Here is a 16,016-nt window from a genome sequence, read left to right on the forward strand (position 1 = left end):
CTCGAAGCACTCCTGCCCACGATGCAACATGTACTCCTCTCCTGCCCACAACTCTGCCTGACAGATGGCCTGGAGTACACTTGGAGCGGCGTTCTAGTGCCTTAATTGATTCTTTTTTTTTTGCTGTGTCTCCTTGTCGCTTCCCCTTTTTTATTCCTCTTGTGATAAATCCTGTCTTATTATTTACTTCACTCCGAGAGTTCAACAGCCTCCCGATCTTTAACGCAGTTACCGCGACCACGGTTGCTCTTCTTTTTTTCATTTACCGACGCACCCTACTGTCAATTAAAACTCTTAAACAAAGGAAGAGATGTCGTGCCCATTTTTTTTTGGTTGACTTATACTTTTTTCACTCTTATTTTCTTGCTCCCCACCCTGTTGTTTCTGGGCTACGGGAGTGGAGTTCTGATTCACAGAGCATGTAGAATGCATGTAAGCTCTAAGATGTATGATGCATGAGGAACGAATAGCTCTGTTGCCTGCTTGAAGAAAAAAGATGAAGTAGTATAGAAGTTCAAGGAAATAAGCAGGCCGGATTCGTACAGTTCTGTTAGTTTTGCCGAATGACGTCTACATTTGGTGGTCGTTGATCTGCATGTTCGTCCTCAGCCTGGCCAACAAAGGAACCTTACTCTGTTGCCTTCGGCTCGACGCTGCTTTAACTGATTTCTAAATAGGATTCCCAAGAAACCTTGCTTGCATTGCCAGTTGCAGTACAAACGTATTCGATCATGTGTACTTGTTATCAAATGAAAGGGGTTCATGGGGTGTACTTTGAAGACGTGTAGTAGGCAGCTTATAGATTCAGCTGAAGCCCTCGCTGGAGGTATGAGCAGAATGGCTACCACCTTCAGGAGAATCGGAACGCTGCCTGTGAAAAACGAACCACGTTTCCCGTAAGCGAACCCTTGATGTTCTATACCTTTCACTATATCTGTGTATTGTGCATACCCAGTGCTTAATAAAAAAGACGTGTTGAGCTGGAGAGTGCTCCTCTGTTATATTAGCCTGTTCATTATATCAGCACAGATCGGACTATAGCCGGAGTGGTTGCCACCTGGGAGTCATTTTAAGGTAATCCTGTGCATGTGTAAAGCGTGGTGCTTTTGCACCGCTCGCTTGATTCGTCCCACTATTTTCATACGTTCGTACCTTTTCTCCGCAATATTGAGTATACTAAAATCCTTTTGCGTCTGAATGGCAGCCAACCGAAAAATAACCCGGTTGACCTTCCCGACTTTCGGTTCCTATTCATATACAACTCATGCGCAATTCTTTAATGTTGTATTGAAGTTCAGCTTTGATTCAGCGCATGGATAGCCTTAGGTAGGACGCGAACATCTGAGATATTTTTTGACCATTACTATAAGACTGAGTAAATTCGCATACAGCGTGCATTTTTGCATGTGCTGTCAAGAGATCATACACTCAACGACATGCCCACCTTGTGATGCTCTTCGTCAATAGACACCTTGAAGTTCGCCAGAAATTTGGCAAGCATTAGCTTCATTTCTAGAAGTGCGAAATTGCGACCCAAACATTCTCTTGGTCCTTTGCCAAAAGGCTGGAAACTGGCCGGATGGATCCGAGACCTGTTCTCAGGGCTGAACCTGCGTGTGAAAGCAGCGCCGTAGAAGTGTAGAGCTTATTAGAACTCAGTGAATAGAGAAAATAAACCAGAACTTGCGGCATAATTCATTGTTACCTAAGAGGGCCTATAAACGATGCGATGTTGAAAGGAGTGGCTTGGCCCTTAAAGTAATATGAGAAGGCCTAGGATCATGATTCCTTCGGAAGATATGTCAGTCTTGGTGACAGAGGCGATGTGATTCTATCTAACTGTGGCTTCATTCATTATCAGCAGTCAGTACTCGTCGTAATTGCTTGGGCTGTTCGCTCTGGGCGCGTCTCTGGCTACGGGTCGGAATAAAACTGGTCCGTCTAGTCCTGCGTTACAGTACTTAGCGATTTTAAAATTCGCCGAGTATAATGTCCTACTGCAATAAACGATGAAAGGTTGCACCAATATTTATCCTGGATCATTTGTACCAAGTTTTTTTCTTTACGTATCGTCGACTAAGTATTTCAACGCGCAGAAGGAAATGTAGAAAAATATAACGGGAAAAGTGGGTCGAGAAACAAGGTTTTCAATATGAGCGAAGATTTGGCCAGCCCATTTTATGCCACTAACTCCGCACACAATTATGAAAAGCAGCTCATTATTAGAGCCAGACGACCACACGGCGCTTCTTCCACTGCTCTCAGCCCTGACCTATTAGGCCAGTTTAGCTACCCTGTGCTGCTCATGACAGAGCTTCGCGTCGGTATTATATAACTTATTATTTCGGCGACTGCCCCCGACGTCTCAGGGCGGGAAAACGTCGCGGGCGTGCAACGGGTGAGGCTTGCGTTGAAGTAGCACTAACATTTGGTCATGCTTAAGATCGCTGTATTCCCCTTAGTATATAGACACCACATGGCACAATCTTAAATGGAAGTTCAGGGCTTTATCTGTGTGATAGCCTTTCTGCTTATGGCGCCTATTATCACGCATTATTCGCGTTTTCAGTTGTCTTTGTAGTATGTCCAAGCCCAGAAATTCCCCCGTTCAATTTCTCACCGTAGAGGAAGTGAAAAACTGCACCCTATCCTCGTAAACCTCCTAATTCTTAGACATTTTGAACTCAATGTGACACACGCCGCACAAATAAACTAAGAGTCCTTGGTCAGCGTCTTCCCTTTAGGTTGGCACTTGTGAAAAAGTTTCGGGTCTTACCTTTCCTCTCCACGAAAACAATAAACAAAGAGTCCTTGGTCAGCCTCTTCTCTTTAGGTTGGTACTTGTGAAAAAGTTCCGGGTCTTGCCTATTCTCTCCACGAAAACAACTCAGTTGGCAATGCACATTTTCCCTCGGGGTGGTAACCATAGTCGCTGAGCCTAAATTATTGGAAATGTTGCTTGAGCCTAGAATCATGCACAGCTTTGCATGGACGAATAAGTACCATATCGTGATATATTTGGCAGTGTTAAAAATAATAACAATTGATCAGTGGGCCTTACACTTGGTCAATAAAAGTGCATACGCCGGTGGCAGGCAGCTACATGCATACTCGGATTTCGTTTCCTTAAATTCGTATAGCGGCTACATTTTTACCTTTCCGGGTCGAACTTTCCAGGCTCCCGCCATGCTTCTGGGTCGTGGTGGAGGTAAGGGACAGGCACCATGACGCTTACGCCTTTAGGAATCTTGACTCCTTCATATTCGTACGCCTTTGCGGCTCGCCGTGTCACGAACCTGAATATGGTCAGCGCGAAGTGGGCATCATTGCGTGCCCATGTCGGAGCAACTGATTTGTTTTTTACGGACTAATATGGCATCAAAAAGTCAGCTGGACGATGCGTTGAGTTCCGGTGGGCGTCTGGGCTAGCAGCAAGGATTTCTTAAATTAACTCGATTATTTTTCTTTGATGAAAAAATAACACAAAAATTCAAACCATTTCCATGTCTTATAACATTTTCGCACTGTTAAGGCTAGCTTTCGTGCTGTAAGTTAATGCATGGTAGAAAAACATAGATAGCTAGAAATGAAAGGGGTAAATATCGGAAACAAGGTTTTGATATCAGTAATGAAGTTGAAGAGTGGGAAACGTTCCAGGGTGCAGAAGACTCCGGCCAGGTCATCACATTAGATAGTTCAGTGAAAGAGGATGGCTGTTCTTGGGAAAAATGCAGTATTACTCGCACACTATACTGTCAACATGACTGTTCCTACAATGCAGGCTCTTAAGTCACATGTGTATAAGATTTATCTTGTCACTTACCCTGCACTTGCTGTGTAAAAGCGCATTGATTCACTGAGGACCATGTCCATATATTGCATTTTTGACACGTTCTTGTCCGTCAACTCCTTCTGCGAAATATAAACGCCGCTTATTTACACAACGTCACGGATAGTTTGGATATTATTATAAAATTACTTCCAAAATCAGTATAGAGTTCCGAGCCTTTGTGGCCTGCAGCTTGCTAATATTGCGATCCTTTGCTGCCGTATATTGCCCTATTTGAAACATTGACACGGTGTCCGCTGGCCTGTGAGGTTAACTTCCACTCCTTTAACTCTGGTCTTTAAGACTTTGCAAGTGGAATGTGAATGTACTGTTGTATTTCTGTGTTTGACAGAAAATTTAGAAAACGCAATCACTAAAACACTTTTTTTTTTCTCACCTAGAAATTGTGCGCAGGGAAACGAACTATCGCCTGAACATTGGAATAAATAAAACTGACCTCTAAAACTTCTTCCGAGGCATGACTTTCACTTGAAAACTGCAGGCGACGAACCAATCCTATGTATGGTGTAGAACAGTTGGGCCTTCTATAACCTTGCGTTCAATGTGCAAATTACTAAAGGAATGTACCATCAGCTCAGAGAGGCTCGACGTCAGCACGGCCGAAACACCGCGAACATTTCTTGCAAATAGAACACAAAGCGTTAAAGCCTTTCTCAAACACTATAATTTGATGAAATGTTTGCTGTGATCTTAAAAAGTGCAGCAAATATTTTTTTAAACAAGCAGTTACTCATTTGCAAACACAGAAACATACCCATGCGGCTGCATATGATGTCTGCACCGTTCTTATGCGTACTTCGAAGTTCAAGAAAAGCCCTTTTTTTTACAACAGCGCAAAACAAATGCGAAACCAAGTGAATGGCACAGCGGTCTTTCCCTACAAAAGTTTTACGTGTCTTTTGCGCTCTTTCTATAACTTTGACGCAATAAATGTCTACACTGGTTTTACTCAAGAAGTAGTCGCTCCCAAACCACGACACTTCGTAATAATTATTCTAAAAGGGGATCTAACAGCACAAAAGCGGATATTTCGGGGTCCTTGCCGTTTCTTTAGAGAACTTTTGAAGGTTTTCATTTTCATCCTAGCCTTGTTATGGTAAAGATGGTTAGGCTCGGTTATTGAGGTTTAACGTCCCAATGTGACTAGGCTGAGGGAAGCCGTAGTGAAGGGGTGCGGAATTTTCGACCACCTGGGGTTCTTTAACGTGCCCTGACATCGAACAGTACACGGGACTCTAGAATTTCGCCTTGATTGAAATGCGACCACCCCGGCAAGTGTCTAGCCCACGTCTTTCGGGTCCGCATCTGACTGCCATAAGCACTGAGGCACTGCGGAGGCCTATACTGGAAAGAAATATTGAGGAAAAGATAAGTTCATGCTCCAACCACCTTGTCTCTTTATGCCTCCATTCACCGCGAAAACAAAACCAACATCGGAATGGAAAAATATGAAAAATATGTCACAATCTGAGTTCGTATTACAGCAACACAATCGCGTCACTATGAACGTCTGCTTGCGGCAGTTTTACCTTTCCTGTCCTACGAGGAAATAAGTGATTTCAGCTTTGCTACATCTCACGCAGGTATGTAAAAAGCTTGCAAATATCTTATACCAGACTTTGCCTTACATCTGTTTGAAGAACACCCATAATTTCCTCCCGAAGCCTTTCTTGGACATCTTGGTGCTGAGCAATCAGATGTAGCGTGAGTGCCATAGTGTTCGGTGTTGCTTCCAAACTGCGCACACGAACAATTGGCGAATTAATCTCTGCTTGCAAGACGTGCCCCAGCATACATTTCGCTAAACACACTAACGTACACAGCAACTCAAGGTAGTCGTTACATCTCACATTCGTTTCTTTAAAATCCATTCCAGAGAGTGAGTACTCGCGAGGAGTGTGTACTTGCGTTACAACATTCTGGCTTCGCGAAACTTTTCGATGCCTGCGTGTGCACTGAAGCAGAATGAAATCATCGTATTTGCAGTTAGTATACATTTTAACTTTATATCACATATGAAATATGGAGGTTAGTTGCAATACGGAACCGTTCTCAGCCCTAAATTATTCTACACAGCTACTCATAAACCGACCATAGAAGCGTCTGTCGATCCTTCCTAAAGCTGTTTTATAATTTTGTGCATCCCGTATTTTTTATTTAGAAATTTAGGAGCTTACGAAGAAGGGCTATCGTTAGATAGATTGAGAGAGCCCCTCTGCTTCTAAAAATTACTTGCAAAAACTTCATGATAAAGAGCCATGCAATCACAAGTGTAATTTCTCCGAGAACAGTTTATCAGCTATAAAAATCCCCTCTTCATTTTGCTAAAGTGTTTTTTCTTAATCTAAAGAGAAGCAGGCTGACCAGCGACAACTGCGAAGGTATACATACTTGACGGCATGTTGTGGTACAGAATATCCGAGCGATCTCACATCTGCATAGTTCCAGGGCGCTTTTATTAGTTTTCAACACACAACCGTTTTCGTCTAGCCCTTCTCTCCGGTCCGGCGCTTTAAAAGCGCAGCGCCACCCATAATTCTCTCCTCGGGGGGCGTTTCGCAGCAGCTACCGTAGACGGCCCATGCAACATTCCTCCACTCCCGCCATACCCTGCCTTTTTATTCTTCTATAAACAGATTCTCTATGGTTGCCGTTGAATTCCTTCCAACACTATCAGCAAGCCCGCCTTTCATGCCAGCCCTCCCTCTCCTTCTAGGGTAATTGCACTTCGGCTGGTTCCCATGGCAACAACGTACCAGTTGCGCGCTGTCACGCTCCCGTCATAACCTCCTTCTTCAAAGGTAACTACCCTCCGGTTGGGGATTTCTTCGCGCTTTTGCCAAATCATCTTACTTCAACAGTAACCGTCTTCCGGATGGTTAGCAGTGGAACCATCGTCTAGTTACGCTCTAAGAGAGAGCGTTGTTGGGCGAGTCACCCAGACATTGAGCAGAGGGTACTGCTCACACACAGAAAAAGACAAGTTGTCGTCATTGTCTGTGTGTGCTCTGTACCTTGTATTAAAATCTCCTAGCTATCGCCAGAGAGCCTCCTTCTTTGGTAGCCCCTCCTTCTCCTTCGAGGGTAGGTACCCTCCGGGTGATTTCTGTAGCAACCGCCGGCCGGATGCGCCTTCTTACACTTTTGCCATACTCTCCGTCTTCCAGGGTAACCAACCAACCTCCGGTTGGGTTTCCGCCTCCTTCCTGATGCCCTCCTTCTTCTAAGGTAACCATACTCCGCATGGTTCCTGTGATAACTGCCCATCGGTCACACATTTCTCCGCTCACTTGATGCCTTCCTTCTTGCTCGGTAACCACCCTCAAAGTGGTTCCCACGGCAGGACACTCAAAGCTGCGCCGACGACTACTCAAACTACGAAGTACTCTTACGACGCAACACCCAGGAACGGACGTTTAACAGCTATCGCTGCAGAAGTACTTGGGCGTCTAGTTGAATGCTGTGTACACTCTCACGAACAGGAAAAAAATTCAAACGTGTCCTTCTTGCACAGATATGTTTGTGCCTCTAACTTTGATCACTGGAAGGAAAGAGATGCAACTGTGTGCCTTCTTGAGCAATACACTTCTCTCTCCACTAACATGTAAAGTGTGTTTAGTGTTTTTATGACAGTCACACTGGTTCCGAGAAAAAGGATTAGTACACTGTACTACACGTACCCAGCAATCAAATACAATGCGGAATTGGCAATCACTTCTTCTTTTGTTAGCGCCAGCTTCGTCTCTCCGTCAAACCCTGCTTTAAATTCACAGAAAAAAACATTTTGTTAACACTACTCACGATTCCTGGCTTCGAAACTTGTCAGACGAACAGGTCAATAGTATCTGATGCTTTAAAGGGACAGTGAGGAGAGCTCTATTAATATTTTTTATAGCAAAATACGATAGTTCGGCATTTCATGGCTTTGTTGCCACTTGACCGGAAGCTAAAGATGCATTTATTTCTAAGAAATTTGGATTCGAAGTTGAAAAGTTTTCCCGCCGCTCTGATTCAAACTTGGGATTCTCCTATGACAACACAGGACTAAGTGACGTGAAACATGGCGTGCGCATGACGTAACGCAGACTCCGTGATTTCTGACGGACAGCAGAGCGGCCTAACAGCAGCCGAAAAGAAAGCTACCACCGGCCACACGTTGAAAGCATCTATCAGCTATTGCGGCCGTCGCTACTGTCGCTTCGTTTACGTTTGCAACGGCGTTTTGCCAGCGTTACGATGAATCCCGTTCTCGAAGTCGTCAACGAAGTTCTCGCATACCGCATACCCTTTAGAATACCGTGTACCTTGTTACCGTTAGCGGAATATCGGGAGCCCGCCTAGCGTCGGTGAGCCGGCGCTGATTGGTCCCGATGCTGTAGGCGCGCGCGTAGCTGCCGGGCACGTGGCGCCATCTCACGTCGTCAAGGAGATTTGCGCATGCATTGGCTGCGCCTCAGTGATTTGTGGCTTCTCGTGTCCCAGTGTTACTAGAAGCATTGGTTCTAGCAACACTGTTCTGTCCTACGACGTCATCACGCTTGTACTTGCGAGTTTGGCCTGTGGCGGCGATACCTGTATTTTGGTTCTTGCTCTTTTCTGCGTTACAAGAGCTTTGTTGTCAGTATGAGCGGCGTTTTTGTAATCAGGAGCTGGTATTCTGTCGATACAAGCCAACTTCAATTTCTCCTCAGTGTCCCTTGCTTTAAACTAGCAGTCGGTCTCGAGAGCGTTGAAAAAACTTCCGCGGGCTTGGGAAGCCGTGGCCGGTTGGTGTTGGAATAGTAGTGTTCCAGAAAATTCTGCACTCATGACCGATGCTGATATGCTCATTTTTGAAAAAAAAAAATACAAACGTGGATTGACGGATCGAGGCCATTAAACGCCAAAAAGTTTAAACGTTTGAGCTGCAATTTGACTGCACAATGTTAGCAAACCTTTGATACTGACGGGGGCGCAATTGATTGCAAAAGCTGTGTAAGGGCTTCCGGTGAAAGACTCGGTCATCGCATTTTGCTTTGTACCAGTTTTACTGTTTCTCTCTCTCTTCTTCAGTTTCACTGAGAACGCTTTGACGAGAGCATCTTTTTTTATCTGTTTTGGGTGCTACTTTTCTTGTTCCTCTTGTTTCCAGAGTTCTCGCCTAGGCTTTTTTTTTTCTTTATGCTTCCTTCTGTGGACCTGTTCTTGAATATTAGTTTTAACATTGTCTTTTGATACGACTATTATTTCAATAAACTGCGCGCTCCGAGTGAGAGTGCTGCCGCATTGAGCGTCGCTCCTGTAGTTCCACATAATGAGTAGTTGCAAACGTTTTCTTTTTCTGACTTATCTTCTTTTGAGTTCCTAGAAATATGAAACTAAATCACGTACTACCCTCGAAAGAGGGCTTTTAAGGGCATTTTTGAATGAGTAAATTAATAAGAGCTACAGCCACAAAAGCAGAATACATACGACTAAGGACCGTATCCTTTCTGGCATGCGCAGGCGGAATAAATGCAAATGATGGACAGTAGGATAGGCAGTATAGAGCACTTCAATCAAGTTAATGTGAAAAAAAAAATATATTCCCAGAAATTTGGAATTTCAAACTGCAGGTAAGGACAGGGGATTAAAGAACTACAAAGAACAATTGCTTATCTGGTGCTCTTCTCTAGTCTCCTGTATTCAAATACGCTTTCAAACTTCGAATGCTTTACGAACTAGCCTAAGAAATGACTTGGGTAAACCGAATATCTCGCTTACCGTGCTTGCCGTTTTGAAATAGTTCACCTCTGGTCTCTTTGTTCAATAGAAGTTGCAGCACGTCAGCCTTCTGGCGCTGCAAAGGATTTCATTTGAACCAAAGTATTCATCGTCAAGAAAAAATCGTAATGAGCGCAATGAATAGATCATAAATAATGAGAGAACGCAAGAATAGCAAACTTTCCTTTCCGCTTACGAATTTGGAGTTGGCGTTCAGCGTTTATTCCGCGTGTTCTCATCTTTAGTCCGGATTTCGGCTTATTCGCTGCGTACTTTTGTGACAATGTACTACCAGCTCACCCGGAGTAGTTTACTTCGCAATACGTCTCATACCGGGAAGAGGTGGTCTCACTTGTACTTTGTTATTGTAAGCAATCTTAGGGGTCACAGCCATTACTTTCAATCAGCAGTAGTAAAAAAAGAATCTGAAAAGTCAGCATGCAGGTTAAAACTAATGGATGTATATTAAAATAACAGTGCTTATTCAATCAACAATTACTTTAGGAGCATTAGCTTTATTTGCTGTTCTTGATTTTGCTCGTGCTTCGACTCTTTTCACAGGCTGCTAAAATTACCAAATGTCACATGCTTACCAGTGCCTTTGACCTCCTTTCACTCAGTACAGGTTCCATGAGCTTAATGGTCAGTGCGAAATAAGGGACCACAATGCGTGACGTTACCCAGGCGACAAGAAGCCATAAGAAGCGTAGCTCCGGGAAGCAGTCTGCAACAATAAAATGACACGCCCGGCTGGTTTAGAATGACCTATATCTGCAACAGCTGCACACGCCGCGGTTAAAAACAATCGTACTGAAAACTTGTGTGACGCAATAACGTCATGCAGCCTTTGACATACAAATGCCATTCAGCTGGAATGATACTGTAGGACAACTGTGCCTCGATAGAAACTGTGGAACATACGAGGGGCGTTCAATAAAGATTTCCCCTGACCCACCTAATTTAGACGGAGAGCAACGAAACTTTGCAGATTTATTAGTCCTTCTCTACATAGGTGGCACCCAGGGACACACTCTTCTCCCGTCTTTTTATGCAACTGTAAACACCTGGCTTGTAGAAGTCGACAGGTTGCTCCAAAAGCCATGTCGTGATTTTAGAAATCAGGGTCTCATCATCTGGAAATTGCTTGCCCTTCAAATATGACGTCACTGTTGGAAAGAGGTGGAAGTACGATGGTGCGAGGTCGGGTGAATAAGGTGGATGCGGTAGAACTTGAAAGCCGCAGCAGTGTACTTCCATCTGGGCAACATGTTAGTTGTGAACTGGGGCGTTGTCTTGCAGAAGGCGAACACCTTTGGTGAGCATGCCACGCCTCTTGCTATTTTCACAGCAGTAAAGCATACTATGCCCCAGTAATCGTGGTATCCTTTTCTAAAAAATCCATCAAGGGTACTTTGTGCTGGTTCCAAAAGACTATGAGCACGACTTTGCCCGCCGAGGGCTGGGCGCGTTCCTTCTTTGGAGGCGGTGAGTCCAAGTGCTTCTCTTGCATAGACTGGACTTTTGCCTCCGAGTCATAGTGATGGACCCAGCTTTCATCCTGTGTAATCAGTATGTTGAAAAAGTCTTCCTGGTTTCCATGGCATATAGTCAAAAGAGCCTGAGAACATTCGACTCGTCCCTGCTTTTGGAAAGGTGTGAGGAGCGGGGGAACCCAGTGAGCGGATACCTTACGCAGATGAAGATGGTCTTAAATGATTTTTTCCACGGACCCAAAACTAATGTTGACATTTTAGGCTAGGAATCCAACGGTTACGGGGCGATTTTCTTGCTGGATAGTGTGTTCATCGATAGCGGAGTGGGGTCGTCCTGCAATCGGAGCCGTTTCCACCGAACTCCGACCACATTTGAATTGACAATGCCAGTTCTTCACTGCATCATATGATGGGAAATCCTCCCCATGAACCTCTTTTATCTCATGGAAAGTATCCTTTGAGTGCGGCCTTTAAAGTACAGGAACTTGATGACTGCTCTGTATTCCACTGCACCCATTATCACACCTCACACCACTTCAGCACCCATAAAAGAAAGACCGTTATTACTTGAGAGTTGCACATTGGCATGTGACCTATAGTGACTTCAGTAATTACATATGCGCAGTTTCAGCATCCTGCAATAAGTAGAAGTGAGTGAGGGGAAATCTTTATTGAACACCCCTCGTATCTTGCTTGAGTGCCCTGCGTATGCTAACGAGCGTGCGTACTATGAACATTGCATGCAGAAGCTCTGCCCATTGCCCCTAACAATGGAAAAAGTTTTAGGTCCCTTAGCCTGCCTTAGGCAACAGAGACTTGCAATGAACTTTCTATTCACATATTTAAAAGACATTTGACATCTCGATAAGCTTTAAATTCACTTGCACGTTACCTTCATGCTTTCTTCATGCAGTGAACTTCGTCAGCCCATTTGACTGTCTATGCACTCCATCGTTCCATAGGTTACGTCAATACTCGCCATTGCATCCTTAGTACCCATTTCATGACCGCATTTTATCTTCGTTTCTTTCTTTTTACCTCTTCCACACTGCTCTCCTTCTGCCTTTATCTCCCAAATTCCCCTCCCTACGCAGAGTAGCATGCCAGCGATTTTTAAACGCCGGCTAAATTCTCTGCTCTTCATTAAAGAGTCTCTCTCTCTCTCTCTTGTACAAACCCATTGCGTTCACTGCAGGTATATAATGCAAATATATTTATAAGGTTACTGCCTCATACCGCTTTCTTCACTAGGGAAAGTAGTACATAGGAGAATGAACATGACCATTATTCGATTCCAGCAACATAGTTTAATAAAAGCTCAACACAAGATGCTCCCTAACATCTCTCTCCGTTTACATCTTTTTTTAACTCTAAAGCATTACCTGGCTCGTGCATAGCGTCCATGGAAAGTGTGTACATAAAATGCTAAAAAGGTGAGCACAGAAAGTATTCACATCAAGTGTAGGCACTACCCAATCTTACCCGAGTTATTCGGTAACTCGGGTAAGTTAGGGCAAGTTCGTAGGAGCGCCGCGTAAGGTGCAGCCAATGGGCGGAAGCTTGGGTAAGTTCGGAGGAGCGTCGCGCCAGAGGAGCGGGAAGTTGCCCGGGAAGAGCAACATGGGCAGCACGATCCCTATGAGTGGCTGTGGCAACCACCTTCCAGTGCAGTGGCGCATCGCTCCACCGCTGTGCCACTAGCAGGTAGTGGTATGACGACTCGTCACCATCTATGAATGCAAAGTAGAGAATGTCCAATTCTCCATATAGGGGCATTAACCCGCGAAGCTCCGAATGGTTCCCGGTTTTTTTTACCAAAGCGGACTCGGTTACACAAACGCACAAATCACAAACGCACCAACAGAAACAGCAGTAGTGGACAATGCGTTCGCATTCATAGCATGTGAGCAGACTTCAGTGCCCCCTGTAGGTTTTTCCTTTTTCCTTCACACCAAATAGTTCATATTAGTATGGCTGAGGAAAATATTGTTAGATTTGGTTTCCGCGTGCTATCTAGGGCCTTGAGTAGCATTGGTTCTTGCATGATGCGTTCCACGTAATCAACTGAAATATGAAACGGTAAACAGTGAGTTATTTCTGGCTAATGGAAGCTTCGTTCAATTACCCCGCATCATCTATAGACCTACGTCTGGATGTATTCGTAACATTAAGCGAAGTTCAAAACCTGACATGTCTTCGCGGTCATTTTAGGAGTGCTGTCGCTGTGATATCGAATTATTCAACATTTGTCGGCATATACCTCGTGCACGCGTATACTACTGGTATTTGTGGACGCACGCCAAGCCTGACCACCCCTGGACAGGGACAAAGACTGTGTTCTGGGGGGAAGTGCCCAGTCTTCAAACAGTGCAACGTTTTTCTTTTTTGTTCTTGTCTTGCTACGTCTTGATACGAGCTGACTGCTGGCTTTAAGTAAAGTAATGCGCAGTACTCCGTAGAAGCAGCTACAAAATGAGAGAAACTGGTTGAAAATTACGTGAAGTTCGAATTTATTTCACATTTTGCGCAACCCAGATTGCTGACAACATACAGGCTGTTTTCAGAGTGCCAAAAGAAAGTAGTTTGTCAGCCTCACCAGCAAGGGGCGTTTATGACCTATAAGTGCAGGGCACAAAATTTGGGCTTCCCAGCTGTGCGCACATACGATAAAGTGTTCCCTCCGAGGCTGTGCACACTACCGTTCGCTTGGTTATACTCGGTGTACGTACAAGGTACATTCGCCATATCAGTACAGCAGGTGTTCCGCCCGCTTTTATTAGATGACTGAAGACTGCAGAGTATCACTTCCTGTGATCTCCGCAGTAGCAATACCAGGGGAATATGTGCAAGCAGGAAGAGATTTCCTATATTCTAAGCCCTGTTTAGTTTCTGAATTAAAGATTTATCTGCGCGAAAGGATTAGGACAACAGGAACAGGAAGAAACATTCACGACACTTAGAAGCGCTGACTGACAACTTCATTTTTCAGGAAAACACAAGCCGTATTTAAGCGCTCTCTGTGACAAGACGGTACATTGCACAAGATAAACGCTAGATTGGTCGGTCAAATATTTAGGGGAATCCCCCAAGGTGGAGTAAATTTGTAAAAATTTGTACAAATACAAATTTACTCCACCTTGGGGGATTCCCATAAATATTTGACCAACACTGTTCCCACTTCGAGTTATTGATCAATTCCCTCTCGCCCTACCATGAGCTCGCCGTCCCGGTAAGCTCAGTTGGTAGAGCGACTGCTCCGGTGAAGCGGTGGTCCCGGGTTCGAACCCCGGACCAGGACGAATTTTTCTTTAACTACGAAGTTTCTGAGAAAGCTGTATAGCTTTCCTTTGTAGCCATATGGCTGCGCTTGGGTGGATGCCAATGATTAATTATTCCCTTTATAAACTCTAGATTATGCCATCTTCGAATTGAACACTAAAATATGAAAAAGACTAAAATCTAGAGTTTATCTTGCGGCTTGCGTTTTCCTGAAAAATAAAGTTGTCAGTCTGTGCTTCTAAGTGTCGTGAATGTGTCTCCCTGTTGTCCTAATCCTTTCGCGTAGTCAAATCTTTATTTCAGAAATGAACCAACTAGCCCGGCAAATCCTTTTGCAACTGTTCAGTAACTCCAGCATCCTTTCAAACGCATCAGACTGCTCAGCCTTTCACTGTATCATCTTGTTGTCGGTGAAAACGCCACCCATGACAAAGCAATTCTAAAACAGCACTGGTGATTCCTGAAACACTGCCCGTTGCCGGGAAAGTGAGCCGTACGTAGTTAAGCCGGGGACAGAGCAGTGCAGACATGGAGAGGCAGAGCAAAAGGACAATCACAGGACATATGCGCCTCTCCTTGTGCTCTTGTGCTTGTTTCTACTGCGCAGTCCCTTGCTGAACTATCTTCGTGACACCTTAGAAACGCCAGTAACTCACATGAGTTAGGTAAAGGGTAAAGTGATGCTACTCACTGGACAAAAAAGTCACGCCTTGAAGAGGTACGCTTTGCACCAGCCTTCCAGCACCAACACCCATCTGGTCCAGGGGCCCACCCGGCGGGCTGTTCTGTACATCAAGGTCGACGCCGTAGCCAACCTTGAACATGGTGTCCATGGTCGCGCGTCGAAAAACCGTAATTAGCTCTACGGCCTCTCCAAGTTCGGCGTTCTTCTCAAGGAGCTTTATCATAGCGTCCGTGCACTCGTCCATAATGACGAAGATCTGCGCCATGAGACGGCGGACAATTAGAGCGCCATTTCTCATATTCCTCTGTATAAATATTGATAATAGAATACACCTTAGTTCAGCCACGTGATAGAGACTAGACAGGGCCAGGGCTTTTCCGATTGTTTGCTTCAAATCTGATGCTTAACGCTTTTCGCCAAAACCATGCCTACATGACGAATTTAATTAAAACAATCAAACACAGGTATTAAGGCGAAAGCCTTTAATGCCTCATACTGTCATTAGCAGCCGTGTCGACGGCCGTGTCGACAGCCGTGTCGACAGCCGTGTCGGCAGCCGTGTCGGCAGACGTGTCCGCGTTTTGACGGGTGTCCACCGAGATATGTGAGACATTTACTGCGTAATTTCCTTTCCTCAAATAGAATTTTCAGCTTCTTCATTACGGCCCCTCCTTCTTTCACTCCCACTTCTCTCTTCCTGTACAGGGCGGTTAAGGTGTCCAACGCGATGACAGAGAATTACTGCGCCATATCCTTTCCTCAAAAAGCATTCCCTTCAAAGGGGAAGGCATCGGGCCGAACGGGTGGTGGCGTTCCACGGACCCCCTGGCAGCGCTACAACACGCTGTCGCCTTCCACTCCTAAAGGCGAAGCTTAAGCGTCATTAATTATCAGTCGATTAGTACATAGTCATTAATCAGTAATTAGTCATTAATTAGTATTTTGTCATTAATTCGTCATCAGTTAT

General features: G+C 44.8%; 1 protein-coding gene across 1 annotated transcript in view; it reads right to left on the minus strand.

Moving 5' to 3' along the window:
• The window catches only part of LOC149347338 (cytochrome P450 3A8-like), a 40,420-nt gene that overhangs the window by 4,459 nt on the left and 19,945 nt on the right, over positions 1–16,016 (minus strand). The window contains exons 6-13 of the mRNA XM_089585556.1: positions 15,056–15,305; positions 10,186–10,316; positions 9,593–9,668; positions 7,531–7,606; positions 5,479–5,587; positions 3,824–3,912; positions 3,156–3,296; positions 1,445–1,610 (exon numbers count right to left, since the gene is read on the minus strand). Of these exons, the coding sequence (XP_089441682.1) occupies positions 1,445–1,610; positions 3,156–3,296; positions 3,824–3,912; positions 5,479–5,587; positions 7,531–7,606; positions 9,593–9,668; positions 10,186–10,316; positions 15,056–15,305 (1,038 nt within the window). The remainder of the gene's footprint in view (positions 1–1,444; positions 1,611–3,155; positions 3,297–3,823; positions 3,913–5,478; positions 5,588–7,530; positions 7,607–9,592; positions 9,669–10,185; positions 10,317–15,055; positions 15,306–16,016) is intronic.

This window comes from Amblyomma mixtum, chromosome 4 (assembly GCF_055824585.1).
Source record: "Amblyomma mixtum isolate Tamu chromosome 4, ASM5582458v1, whole genome shotgun sequence".
NCBI lineage: Eukaryota > Metazoa > Arthropoda > Arachnida > Ixodida > Ixodidae > Amblyomma > Amblyomma mixtum.